At 48.4% G+C, this 14,551-nt stretch overlaps 1 protein-coding gene across 3 annotated transcripts in view; it reads left to right on the top strand.

The window, feature by feature from the left end:
- The window catches only part of CAMK1D (calcium/calmodulin dependent protein kinase ID), a 456,788-nt gene that overhangs the window by 46,254 nt on the left and 395,983 nt on the right, over positions 1–14,551 (top strand). Inside the window, exon 1 of one of the 3 annotated variants that reach the window (XM_045186220.2) lies at positions 6,699–7,244. The exons of 1 other annotated variant lie outside the window; for it this stretch is intronic. In XM_045186220.2, coding sequence (XP_045042155.2) covers positions 7,153–7,244 — 92 coding nt within the window. In that variant the 5' untranslated portion in view covers positions 6,699–7,152. Of the gene's footprint in view, positions 1–6,698; positions 7,245–14,551 lie in introns of those variants that run through there. One more of the 3 variants, XM_024580282.3, reaches the window with a different exon arrangement.

The following is a 14,551-nucleotide window of genomic DNA, read 5'->3' as shown; positions in this document are numbered from 1 at the left end:
CTTCCCAGAATTGACATCAAGACTAATAAATATGGTAAAGCACTTAGAACAAGGCCTAGTAAGTGTTAATTATTAAAAAAATTTTTAATGACAATTTGATTTCCTTAGGGACTTTATAAACATATCTTCTCTCATTGACTGTGGCTATAGAAATCTGTAACAGGCTGATGTTTATTTTGTCCCAATACCAGTGACTTGATTTTTTTTTTTCTGAGAAGACCAAATGATTCTTTCTTTTTAAAAATTTCATTTGTTTATTTTATAGAGGGGGGAAGGGAGGAAGAAAGAGAGGGAGAGAAACATCATTTGGCTGCCTCTCGCTGCCTCTCAGGGGACCAAACTGGCAACCCAGGCCTGTGTGCTGACTGGGAATCGAACCAGTGACCCTTCGCTTCGTGGGATGACACCCAACCAACAGAGCCACACTGGTCGGGGCCAAAGGATTATTTCTTAGAGGATAAGTAGTTTTACCAGGATGTGACTTGATAATGATTATCCATATATTTTCTGATATGTGATGTTACCCTCCAATTTGTAGATTAAAGTTTTTCTTCACTTCTGGAAAGCTTTCTTGACTAACATCTTTCAATATTTTTTGTTCCATTATTTGAGTCTCTTCAGAAGGGATACATTTATGAATGTATTGAACTCCCTTTGTGTTTCCTATAATTTTACAGCTAATCTTTCTTTCCATTTTATTTTCCCAGTACAGTTGTCCCTTGATATACATGGGGGATTAGTTCCAGGACCCCCACAGTTACCAAGGACTGAAGACGCTCAAGTGCCTCCTATAAAATGGTATTCGCCTCCAACCTACACACATCCTCTCGTATACTGTGAATCATCTCTAGATCACTTATAATACCTAATACAATGTAAGTGCTATGTAAGTAGTTATACCGTATTGTTTAGGGAATTATGACAGGAAAAGGAAACTTCTGTACATTTCAGTTCAGATGCAACCATCAGGCCTAACTACACAGTAAATGTCAGCAGCAAGGTAACTTCAAAAAAATTTTTTTTGTTACAAGGTTCATTGAATCTGAGGATGTGGAAACCATGGAAACGAAGTTCATTTTCTTGATTTTGTCCTCTGTATCTCTTAAGGAGTGGTCCTTAGACTTTTCCAGGTTCTTAGCAGTTTTCCTTGTGCTGTTTCCAATGCAGTCTTTGTATCCGTGGTGGTTTTGTTCCTGCTTGTTCTCTGAGCTCCTCCAGCTCATGTTTTAATTTCTTCTGCTGTCTTGCCCTATGTTTCCGGAGAAAATGCATTTATGCTTTAAGTTCTTGTTTTACACAAGTTATTTTGTTTTGGTAAATTATATATTTGAATATGAATTTTACCTGTTCTCTAGCAATTTTTTTTTCTTATATTGGGTCTTCACTGCCATTTATTTTTCCTAATTCTTCACACTTTTTTTGGATTGGAGGAATTCTGTAAAGGTTTTGTTCTAGTCCTACCTTGATTTTTCATCATGTGAACTAGATGGTTCTTCGGGGAAGACCTCTTTGTAAGCAGCTCACACGAACAAAGGGGCCTTGAGACATTGTCCCGGCTAGTCAGAACTTTGCTTGGATCATGCTCAGGTTCTTTATGACCTGTGAGTGACTGAAACTTCTTCTAGTCTTTACTTCTTTGAATAGAGATCTGAAGCAGCCGTGTTGCATTTCTCTTCTCTGCCTTGCCTCCTTGACAGCTTGCTTTTTGCAAAGGTGGCAGCTCTGTGTAATTCCTCATTCAGCTATGCTTTTCCTAGGTGTTATTATAGTGTACGCTGTCAATGACTTATGTTAATCATCAGTATGCAGGAAATATGTTCAAGTGACTCTCTTTTAACTATTTCTAAGAAATAGGTACACGATTTAAGATGCCAAAAATTTTGCAGCATTTGTGAGAAGAGGCCTCTAACATCAAAGTGTTGTCAAACAATCTGTTTGATGGGAAACTTTTAATAAGAGAACGTTCTCCAGGCAATAATTCTTGTTGAGATTTAAACAAGTTTTGCATGTAGAGCACAGTTGGCAAACACAAGGCCCGTGGGCTGAATCCGGCCCTCCACCGTTTTATCTGGCCTGACACTTTGTTTCTACCTGGTGGCAGCGCCGAGTACCTTGCTTAACTGTTAAGGAGTAGTTACATTTATACAGTCCTAAAATTACATTCGGCCCTTTGAAGGCAACTGCGAGGCTGATGTGGCCCCTGGTGAAAATGAGTTGGACACCCCTGATGTAGGGTGTATCTATATGAGGCCATCTAATAAAATATTTTTGACCACTGTTTTTGGATCAAAGATTTCTAAAGTTTTCAAAGATTAATGATATTCTGGATATCATGTTAAAAACAACACTGATTTACAAGTCCTAAAAATCACTGATCCTTAAGTAAGAAGCAAGTGGGGGAGGGGAGATGGCAGCACAGGCAGACATGGCCCACATCAAATTACAATTAAAATATAGAACAACCATCACTCAGAAATGTCAGAAATCGAGTTGAATGGAAGTCTGACAACTACAGAATTAAAGAAACCACATCCACCCAGACTGGTAGGAGGGGTGCAGATGCAGAACTCACCTATACTCACAGGTCACTCACCTGTGTGTGGTGGGTATAAATTCGGGAGGGATATCTTGGGACCAAGGAGTCCCAGCCCCACACCAGGCCCTGCAGTCCAGGGTTCCAGGGGCAGAAAGGCAAATCCCTACAACTTCTGGCTGCAAAACCCAGCAGGGACTGAGATGATAGAAGAAATTTGTGGATCCCCAAGCAGTTCCTCTTAAAGAACCCACACATGGACTCACCTACCCGGACTTACTTCCTCTGAGCTCCAGTGCCAGAGTGACAGCTTGAAGGGCACCAGTGGCATACTGAAAGAGGCTGAAGTATCTGCCATCAGGGCAAGCAGAGGCCATTGTCCCTTTTCTGAGCCCTCCTTCCACAGAACCTTGGAGCTGGCAGGCTAGTGCCATATTTGAGACTCCATCAACCCGGCTAACAGTTTGATCTGCCTTGGAGATCCTCAGAGACTCTGCCCCACCCAATTTATGGGCCCACCCAAGCTGCTTCCCAAATGAATATTTGGCCTTGGCTCAAGCTCCACAACTTACTAAATCCCATCAAACAAGCTACTGCTGGCCTCAGTGCTCCCGGCACAGCACCAGCAGCAGCCAGGTTAGTTTCACAGCTTGGCTTTGCCTGGGAATCTCCAAGCCCAGCACAAGTAGCAGCCTTTGCTCAGGAAGGGTGGCCCCAGGGAAAACACAGGTGGGGGCCGACCATGGTCTGTATCACCCAAAAGACCCCAGGGCCAGCGGACAGCAACAGATCTCTTTGGAGCACCAGCACCCTGCCCCTGCACAGCTGATCCTCCACAGAGGGTGAAGGTTGATGGTGTGTGATCACAGCCAGTCCTTACAGCTAACTGGCCTGGGTAAATCCCTCCCATTGATCTGCCAACAGCAACCAAGTCTCAACTACAAGAGGAGGGTGTACTCAGCCCACAAGAAGGGTGCACCTTGAGTACTCACCTTGCGTGATAGGGGAGATCTGTGCCACTGGACCCTATGGGACACCTACTACATTAGGCCACACTACCAAGAATGGAGTCAGAGCAGCTCTACTTAATACATAGAAACAAACACAGGGAGGCTGCCAAAATGAGGAGACAAAGAAACATGGCACAAATGAAAGAACAGATCAAATCTCCAGAAAAAGAGCTAAATGAAATGGAGATAAGCAATCTATCAGATGCGGAGTTCAAAACACTGGTTATAGTGATGCTCAAGGAACTTAGTGAGGACCTCAACAGCATAAAAAAGATCCAGTCAGAAATGAAGGATACACTAATTGAAATAAAGAACAATTTACAAGGAAACAACAGTAGAGTGGATGAAGCCAAGAATCAAATCCATGATTTGGAACATAAGGAAGCAAAAAACCACCAATCAGAACAAGAAGAAAAAAGAATAAAAAAAAAGAGGTTTGTATAAACAGCCTGTGGGATGACTTCAAGAGGTCCAACATTCACACCAAAGGGGTGCCAGAAGGAGAAGAGAGAGGAAGAAATTGGAAATCTATTTGAAAAAATAATGAAAGAAAACTTGCCTAATTTGGTGAAGGAAACAGACATGCAAGTCTAGGAAGCACAGAGTCCATATCAAGTTGGATCGGAAGAGGACTACACACACCAAGGCACATCATAATTAAATTACCAAGGGTTAAAGTTAAAGAGAGAATCTTAAAATCAGAGAGTTACCTACAGGGGAGTTCCCATACGACTGTCAGGTGATTCTCAAAAGAAACCTTGCTGGCAAGAAGGGACTGGCAAGAAGTATTCAAAATGATAAAAAGCAAGGGCCTACAACCAAAATTACTCTAAGCAGCAAAGTTCTCATTTAGAATGGAAGGGCAGATAAAGTGCTTCCCAGACAAGGTAAACCTAAAGGAATTCATCATCACCAAACCATTATTACATGAAATGTTAAAGGGACTTATTTAAGAAAAAGAAGATCAAAACTATGAATGTTAAAATGACAAACTCACAACTATCAACAACTGAATCTAAAAAATAACAAGAACTAAGCAAACAAGCAGAACAGGAACAGAATCATAGATATGGAGATCCATTGGAGGGTTATCAGCTGGGAGTGGAAATGGGGAGAAAGGGAGAACTGGTGCAGGGGCCAAGAAGCAAAATTGGTGGGAACAGAATAGACAGGGGGAGGTTAAGACAGGGGGAGGTTAGGAAAGGGAGAAGTTGTGTAAAGAACTTACACAACCCATGGACATGAACTAAGGGGGAATTGCTAGAGGAAAGGGGGGTACTGGGTGGAAGGGAGCAAAGGGAAAAATATTGGGACAATTGTAAAAGCATAATCAAAAATATATTTAAAACAAAAGAGGTAAGGGGGAAATAAAGAGGAAAGAACTGAATAAGAAGGAAGAGAAGTGGGGAGAAGGGAAGGAGAAAAAAATACAAGATGCTTATGGGGGCATAGGCAGGTGCCAACTGGGACCTCAGTTACGCCTTGTTCCTACTCTTCACACCTAACCTTTAACCCAAATGAAAGATATTGTAGTTCTACAAGTCTATTTCTTTTTGAGGGAGGTGCTGTTAGCCTTGGATTTGGGTGATGTGTCCTAACTTTGAGAGAGGTTTCTTAGTGTCCTCTGGGAAGTTGGATTTGCCAATTCAGTCCATGTTTCTAACAGCCAAGTAATCCCTTATTTGCTTTCCTCAGCCTGAAGAGCCTTAAGCTAACAGCCTCTGAAAGACAAACCAGCATGGAGGTGTGGCAGGCTGGGGTGGCCAGCTTATCTTCTGACCTCCTTGGGGTCAGGGATGGGTTGGGGGACCGGCGCGGGCCCAGACTGCACCCCGGAGAGCAGTTAACCTGCAGGCAGCTTGTCAGAACCAGGCAGAAGGTGCTGGATGTAGTTTCCTTTTCAGGAAGTAGATTCCACCCCCACCCCCCTTTTACAGCGAAATTGGAACAGTACTGGGAAAATGGGACAGGTGCCTACAGCGAAGAGCCAGGGCTGTTTACCCAACCCAGCCTAGGGTTGGGGAGTGACAGTGTTGTTAAAAGGAAAACTAGAATTTCCCGAAACAACAGGCAGTCCCTGCAGGTTGGGGCGGGGGCGGGGGGGATCCGCACGTGGATGGCCTCTAACAGGTGGACAGGTGGGCAAAGTGCACCTCTGAGGACGAGGCCAGAGGGAACTCTGGGTTTGTTTCCCCAGACCGTGAGAAAGGAAGTTTCCAACAACGTGTCCTGCCACCTGGGTAGCCCCCCAAGCCGGGTGGGGTTAAGGAGGGGGCAGACATTCACTTTCCATTAAGTCTGGGCTTGCGAGGCCGCAGAGGAGGTAGAGAGAGAGCAGGAGGGACCTAGCAGGGACGGGAGCCGGGGCAGCCCGAGAGGCCCACGAAGCCAGCGCCGGGCCAACGCCGAATCCACCCGCCGCCCTGTAGCCAAATAATCCTGCGAGTTTTGCTCTCAAAGGGAAAACCAGGCAGCTCCCGGCACGTCCTGGGCGTCCCCGGTCCGGAGGCTCCCACGCTTTCTCGTCGCCATCAGGGCCCCCTCCCCCGGCCACAATAGGACGCCGGTGCCGATTTTGGTGCAATGCGAATTAGCTCCAGTCGCCGAGCCGGGAGGGACTGACAGGCTCCGGGAGCGCCCGCCGCGGCCGGCGCCGCGGAGCCGAGTCAACGCCCACCTCCGCTCGCACTCGGCCGCCGCCTCGGTCGCCATAACAACCGGCGCTGGGTCACCCCCTGGGCCGGCGCCGCTTCGGCTCGGTGGGGCCGCGATCGCACCGGCCAGTGCTGCGGCCGCGGAGAGGGCGCCTAGCATCCGGGCGGCCCCGCGCCCCCGTTCCCGGTCCGGCCCTGCTGCCGCGCAGCGCGACGCAGAGGCGCCCCCGTCCGCCGCCGCGGAGGAAAGCCCTCGCGCCCCTGAGACTTGACTTTGCAGAATTAATAAAGCACCCCAGGGGCTGGGCTCCTCCCGCACGCGTCCCGGCGCGCGGCACCTGCTCGGGTCCCCACACTGGTCCTCTCTCAGGCTCCGGGGCGCACGCGGCGGCCAGGAGGGTGGCCGGGCGGCTAGGGCAGCGCCTCCGCGCTGGGGCTCAGGACATCCCCGAAGGCGGCAGCGCGCGGGAGGCGGGAGGCGGGAGGCGGGGAGGCGTGGGGGGGAGTGTGGCCTGGGCGTACGGAGAGGCGGGGAGCCCGCAGGAGGAGGAGGAGGAGGACGGCAGGCGGGCGGCGGGGAGGCGGAGAAGGGAGGCAAGAAAGTAGCAGAAAGTGAGGCTGGCAACCCGCGGCACAGCAGCCGGGCGAGCGGCGGCGGCAGGAAGTCTGTGTCAGAGGAGAGCAGAAATACGAGCCAGGGAGGGACCGCGGCGGCGGCGAGAGTGAAAGAGGAAACTGCAGAAGAGGAAGCTCTGCAGCTGCAGCAAGTCTCCTCCGGCTCCCGCGCCGAGCATCCCCGCGCCGCCGGCCCCGGCCCTCCGGGACTCCGCTGCGCCCGCGCCGCCGCCCCTGCACGCCCGCCGCCGGGCGCCCCCTCCTCAGCGCGCCCGCCCCGGCCCCACGAGCCCGGCCGCGCAGCCTCGCCGCTCGCCGCGCACGCCGCCCCTCGTCTGCCATGGCCCGGGAGAATTGCGAGAGCAGCTCCTCCTGGAAAAAGCAAGCGGAGGACATCAAGAAAATTTTCGAGTTCAAGGAGACCCTCGGAACGTAAGTGGGGACCAGGGAGGAGAGGGTGGAGGGGGCCGCGGCCACGGGTGCTTAGGCGGCTCCGCTGTCACCACCACCACCGCCGCCGCCACCGCCGTAGGAACCGCTGGTCGCCACGTTCTCATTGTGGGTTCTCAGCTCTGCGGAGCACCCCGTGCGCCCGACGCGTGGGTCTGCGCCCCGGGCGCGGGTGGGCACGGATCCTGGGACGGGGAGCTCTGGGCTTTGGGAGGACAGTCCCCGCTGGCAGGCGACTTAACACTTCCCCTGACACCGCCGCCCTCTCGACTTCTTTCTACCCACGCATGACTGTGGGCTGAGATGGTGTATTTTCTGTTTACTGGCTGTGCGCGTTTACTCACTGTGTGTAGGGGCGCACCGTGTCAACCAGAGACGTGGTCATGAGAAAATCGGGCTTCAGTCATTCCCGTTTCTGTCTGCCCATCATGTATTCTTACAGAGTTGACGTCTGCACGTACTAGGTGTAGGCAAGACTTTGGATGGCCATGCGTTTGTGGAAGGGAAGAATTTCGCAGTGTGCAGGGTCACGTGTGGGCAGCGCCTCACCTGAGCGTGTGTCCGTTTCACGGAGGCTCAGCTGCTCACGCCGGGGCGTAAGTCTCCGAGGGAAGGTCTGTGAGTGTCGCTGTGCAGGCGGGTTCTTTCCAGGGCTGTATTTAGTCCGATGCTGCTGGCTGCGTCTCAAGAAAGGAATAATCGGAAGTCGACGGCTTGAATGCCGCAAGCGTGTGCCGCTCTGATCAGCTGCTGTGCCCTTTCTGCCCAGGAGTTGGTTTTTGTTTGCTTTGTTTTGAGGGCAGGAGAATAGTTGGGGAGGCTCATAGTGAAAGAAAATCAGGCACTGCCGGGTGAATCTGAAGTTCAAATGCTTTCTCCCCTCCTGTGATCAATATCTCTGCTGATCAGTATCCGTCAGTATATATTCACACACACATGCTACAGGAGCTGGACATTTTGCAGGGGTCTGGGAGGCGTTGATTAGGCTGGAAAGAGAAGGAGGAGGTGTTTTGTAGGATAAATTAGTCTGCTCTTCCATCTTTCCTTTCTTCCTTCCTTTCCCCCCTTTACTTGTCTTTGTTTCCGCTTTTCCAGAAACTATTTCCAAACCCAGATTGTCTTCTGCCCCACACCCAAGGTCCACTGCAGTTGTTTGGTTATCTTCCCTGCACCCCCACCTCCATGTCTACCGTGGGTCCCCCAGAGCAAAGTTGTGCAGGCGGCCTTCTCAGCCATGCTTCTGATTCCTGGGAAGGCACACTTGCTGAGGTGGAGAATGGGGTCTCCTAGCTTTTGTGTGTTTCTGCTTCAGGGCGGGCACCTGTGGGTCTGCATGGTCCATCTTCATTGCAGTGAAAACAGGAGACTTAGCCTGTTCACATGAGGGGTTTGAGGCCGCCTCTCAGCACGGCCAGTTAAGGAGTCAATTTAGGAAAACTTTTAAAAAATGCTGTTGAGGTTTATTTGGGTTTGGGGTTGCGATTATGAGGTCTCAGGTTACTGAGAAAGTAAAAGCATGCCCTTACTTGTGGTCCCTACACCCATTATGTGACAGTGGATCGGGGAACTGGAGAGAGTAGAGTCCCCTCATGTGAGAATGCATCCCTTTGCATGGTGTGTCCCCACCTGAGCCCCTCACACTGGTCCCTCCTGTAGCCTCCAGGCAGACTGATGCAGTGTCCCCTCAGTGACTGCTGCTCCCCGGAAGAGCCCCAAAGCTGCATCTCTGCAGTGGCAGGCTGCCGAGGCTCAGTGAGCCGTGGCTTCATTGAGTGGCTTCTGCTATTGCAGGAGCTGCTTGGGGATGACTGCGGTGGTTTCCACTGCTGGGAAGGATGGGATTTGTCTCCTGGTGCTGGAGAGGCTGTAGCACTCTTGCAGAACAACTTCCTGGACTCTGGCCACATTCCCCATGAACTTGGGTATGGGTCTCTGTTGGGGTCCCAAAGATTTGCCTTCTGCCTTAAAAAGAATTCTTTGAAAAGGAGCTTCCCACTGAGGTCTTATAGTGCTGGCAGAAGTTCTAGAAGAATGAAACACACAAAAAATGATAAAAATATTTTTATTCAATGACATAATGATAATAGTAATTGTGGGTGACTTTATTAAGTGAATACTAAGTAGCAGGCATCATTCTAAGTGCTTACATGTATTAACTTATTTTACTCTCGTAAGAACCTTACAAGTATTTACTATCACCCCCAGTTGACAGACGGGAAAACTAGGTAAGAGAAAGTGACCTGCCAAACGGAGCTAGTTATTAAGTGGTGGAGCTGGTACTTGAATCTCGGCAGAACAAGTCATGATTATCCATGTGGGATTGAGCCACGTTGTGGATTATGTAATGGCAAATGTTTAATAACAATGCGACTTGATTTTAGTCTTTGGAAAGCTAATCTTAATATTAATGTAAAGAAAACATAATTGTGTGGTAACCTGTTATCTAAATCTGTAACATTTCAAAGCTTTTGGGTTATCACCACTGTCTCCTCGGACTTTCTAGAAGTGGTCTGAAGTTCAGGATGCCTGTTTCACCCTGGGCCACGTCCTGACTCTAAACAGAGAGGTCACTTCCAGTGCCGTGAGTGTGGATGTGGAGTAATGAAACCTGGCATGAATCAAAGGCGTCAAGGGTTACAACTGGGGTTCATTTCCAAGGCACTCTGCGGGCCCAGTCGCTGTCATACCTTCACCATATGCCTTTCAGGTTCTAAGGCAGGAAAGCCCTGCCAGGACCCAGACCGTCAGCTTGCAATGTTGAAATGCTTTTCAAATAAAGCATCGTAAAGGCCTGATGAGCACTCTGCCAAGCTTTGTCATTTGATATTGGCTGTCTGATCCAGGTACCTTTCCTTGCAGAGCAGAACACTTACTATTGAAGCTTAAGGGTCTAGCTGTTTAGTCCGGTGGTCAGAGGGGCCTTGCTGGAGGGTGGTGACACATGGGAGTGAAGGCTGGCACAAGAAGGAGGTAAAATAGGCTGAGGGAGCAAAGGACAGTAAGGGGGAAAAACCGTCTTTGTGATTTGGGCCTGGGTTAGCAGATACATCTCTGAGTCAGGCTCAGGATAGAACCTCGTACTAAACCTGTGGGCTGCAGTGTGGCTTCCTTTGAGAGGGGAACCTAACCGTATCTCTTAATAAGGTGGTAAGACTTAATTACTATTTATTAATCAGTGACATGTTGTCAGATCCTTGGCACACTGTGAAAGCAGATAAATACTGTGTAACAGCAAATTAGGAGTGGTAAACATTTCTGTTGGCCTGTTTGCTGAGGCCCTTCAGGCCACCTCTACTGTGAATATCTTTTAACAACTTCTGAAACAAACAAAAACAAAAACCAAAAAGCATTTTGGGGAAGTATACTGATAGGAAGAAAGTTTTGGTGTGGTGTCCAGGAAGTACCCCAGGCCCATGGAGGTCACTTCTGTAATTTCCACGCCTTGAAGGGCGTCTGAATAGAGAAGGCCTTAATACTTGGCACGACACAGCAGGATTCCCCCAGTAGACCTCGTTTCCCCTGGTGTATAGGAACTGGCATGTCCTAGAAAGCAGATCTTCATCTCCGTGGGGTCTGAATACATGCTTTTCTTATGGACTAAACATTTTACGTGGAAGTAATTGCTGTCTGTGGGGGCTGAAGCAGGCGTGGTGGAGGCTGTGAGCCTTGGTCTGGCTCAGCCCCTAATGGGGTGTGTGGCCTGTAGTTTGATGGGCCATTTGCCCGTCCTTCTCATCCCTAAAATCATGGGGGCAGGGCAGATGAGATGGCTTTCAAGTGCCCTGACAGCCCTGAGATTTTAAGATTCACCCGTACAAGGAAGGCACTTGCTGGTGCTCTTTAGGAACTTTCTGTGCGTGGCCAGGTGCAGCTGGTTCTGTTTGGAGGGATAGTTTTATGCTCAAGCTAGCAGCGAAGTGAAACAGCTCAGGATGGGAAGTCTTATCCCACTTAATGTCAGTTACAGAGTGTGTTCTCTTGTTTCATTAAGTGAGAGCCTGCTGGATGCTGCTTTAGGAAGGGTATAAATAGAAGTTTCTGTGGGGCAAGCACTGTCTTTTTCCACTGGTATAATACTTTCATTCCTTATTCTGAAATTGCTCATTCAGTGCACCTGTTGAGCACACAGATGATTGATTTATTTGAAGGCCCAGGTGGAAAATAGACTCAGCTGTTCTTTCTTGGGGTATAGGTAGGAGGAGAGGGAGAATGCAAAGCTACTTGAGGTGGTTTGTATATTTGACTGGTTTTTAAAAATAGTATTACTTTGGGGTTACTCTGAATTTTAGAGTTTGGGAGAAGTATTTCAAGGATATTGTCAAGAGACAAATGGGTGGGAAGTGCCTCGATTTCTACCCAAGAGGATCCCAGCTGCAATATTTGTCAGAAGCTTGCATTTCTCAGTCATCATCGCTCTTTTCTTTTTTCTTTCCTTTCCTTTTCTTTTTCTCTCCTCTTACTCTCCCTCCCCCTTTCTTCTTCTTCTCCTCTGCTTCTCCTTCTTCTTTTCCTTCTTCCTCTTCCTCCTTCTTATGGCACAGTATCAATTTGGCCTCTTACACATTTAGAAGTGTCTATTGAACACCTGCTATACTCCAGGTGCTGCGTGGGGTACTTAGTAGTAAACAAACAGATGCCTGCTCTCCTGGGGCTTACATTCTTGGGAGGGAGTCTGAACACAAAAAATATGAATAATTAAATCATGGAGTGTGTTATATAGTATACATTTTAGGGAGAAAAATAAATCAGGGGAAAGGGATTTTTTTGGAGTGGGAGTTACTACACCTTGAGGAAGGATAGCCAGGGATGGCCTTGCTGAGAAGCTGATATTTGAAAAAAGACCTGAAGGAGCCATGCGGATAGCTGATGACAGAATATTCTAGTTGGAGGCAACAGCAAGGGCTGAGGGCCTGAGGTAGGTATGTGTCTGTGTTTCTGAGGCCCGGTGTTCAAGGAGGCTGGTGTGGCTGGAACTGAGTGGTCAGGGAGGAGAGTGGGAGCTGAGGTCAGAGAGGCATGGCAGGGGTGGGCAGGTGCTCATTAAGGCCTGATAGACCATAATAAAGACTGTCTTTGCTCTAAAGAATTGGGAACATCGGAGGTTTTGAGCAGTAACTTGATGTGACTTAGGTATGTCCCTCATGGCTGTGGTTGCTGTGTTGAGGGACTGGTCGTCTCAAGGGCGGAAGAGTGGAGCTAGGTGGTGGGCCACTGTAACGCTGCAGGGGAGAGATGGTGGTGGGTTACAACTGGGGAATGGATATAGAGGTGATGGGAAGTGGTTGGATTCTGGATTCATTTGGAGGGGTTGGATGTGGGGCGTGAGATTCTCGAAGGATTTTGGGTTGAAGGAATGGTATCGTTGGTGGTTTGGGTCAGTTTTTCCAAGGATTTCTGAGCACCTGTCCATGCTCTGGGAAGCTCTTGTGGACAGTTCAGAGCAGGGGTGTCCAACCTGCAGCTCACACATGCAGCCCAGGATGGCTATGAATGCGGCCCAACACAAAATCCTAAATTCACTTAAAACATTATGAAGGTTTTTTGTGTGTGTGTGTGATTACATGTCATAATGTATTTAATGTGTGGCCCAAGACAACTCTTCTTCTTCTTCCAGTGTGGCCCAGAGATACCAAATGGTTGGACACCCCTAGTTCAGAGGGTAAGCTCATGCCCTTTAGACTTCTGGACTCTCTTTGTGAGGGACTGCTACATTTTAAGGTGAATTTCCTTCCTTCCAAGAACTTGTGTCTGGAAAGGGCTTTTGAAGTATCTCCTCTTCTGACACAGAGTGAAAGCCAGGATAGGCCGGGCATTTTAGCTGCTGGAAGATCTGCTTTGTTTTCTGTGAAAACGCAGGGTTTTGCCTTTGGAGTTATCAATCTAGATCACTTTGATGGTGGGTGGGCCTAGAACCTGTAACTTCTCACTTGAGTGGGGAATTTACAGCCCAAAGTTCGGTGAAAAATAATGAACATGAGAACTCCAGCTACTCTTTTCTTTGATAGGATACTGTGGAGTATACTGTGTTTGGAGAAAACAAGCCAAAGTTTTTCTTGATTGAAAAGATAACAAACTCTGGTGCCCTTATTCACTAGCAGGGTAGGGTTTGGGAAGTCACATCTTTGGATATAGCTTGTCCCCAGAGGGGCTTGGGAGGACTGTGTCTCAAGCAGGAGTTTCTGGCTCAAACTTGTCAACTAAATGGACAATAACCAGGCTGGGCTGGTGGACATCAGTGTCCTCTCAGGGGAGGACTTGCAGGGTTAATTTGTTGAGTTTGTCTTTGGCTGGGTCTCTGTAAATCCCTTTAATCTTTCTTTTCTCCCAGATAAATCTCCTGAAATCCCCTCCAATCTCTCTCCTCCTCTCTGCTCTGGGAGGGTTTAGGCATTGGTCCAGAGGAGGATTGTCACATCACTGGTCAGCTGGCACCCAGAGGAGCAGACCGCAGGACCTCAAGCCTCCAATCCTTACCAGACTTCACAGGGTGTTCAGGGAGCCCTGGGGGGACACATTAATTGAAAAAGGAACTGCTGCTGGGTGGCCAGCGTGAAGCCTGGTGCCATAGTCAGCTGACCCAAGGTTCTTTTCTGACTCAGGATGGCCAATCCAGTGCATGTGTGGGTAAACGGGGACGTGAGCTCCGGGAGAGATGCCATCATGATCTCCTTTGTCAGTTATTGTTGGTTATGCCCCTTTGACTTTCTTTTTTTTAATTGAATTCATTGGGGTTACATGGTTTAATAGAATTATACAGGTTTAGGGGGTACAATTCTCTAGTACATTATCTGAATATTGTGTGTTCACCACCCCAAGTCATGTCCCTTTTTGTCATCATTTACGCCCTCTTTACCCTCTCCTACCTCTCCTCCAACCCCCTCTTCTCACTGGTAACGACCACACTGTTCTCTATGAGGTGTGTGTGCGCGTGTGTGCATGTGCGTTGTGCGTGCTGAATCCCTTCACTTTTCACCCAGCCCCACTACCCTTCCCCTCTGATAGCTGTCAGTCTCTTCTCTGTATCTGTGAGTCTATTTCTATTTTTTTGTTAGTTTATTTTGTTCATTAGATTCCATGTATGAGTGAAATCATATGGTACTTGTCTTTCTCTGACTGACTTATTTCACTTAGCATAATGTTCTCAGGTCCATCCATGCTGTTGCAAAGGGTAAGATATCCTTTTTTTTTTTTTATGGCTGAGTAGTATACTATTGTGTAAATGTACCACAGCTTTTTTTAAATGCTTATCTGTTGATGGGCACTTGGGCTGCTTTCAAATCTTAGCTATT

Source organism: Desmodus rotundus, chromosome 4, assembly GCF_022682495.2.
Source record: "Desmodus rotundus isolate HL8 chromosome 4, HLdesRot8A.1, whole genome shotgun sequence".
Taxonomy (NCBI): Eukaryota; Metazoa; Chordata; class Mammalia; order Chiroptera; family Phyllostomidae; genus Desmodus; species Desmodus rotundus.
This window is presented reverse-complemented; position numbering and strand designations above follow the sequence as displayed.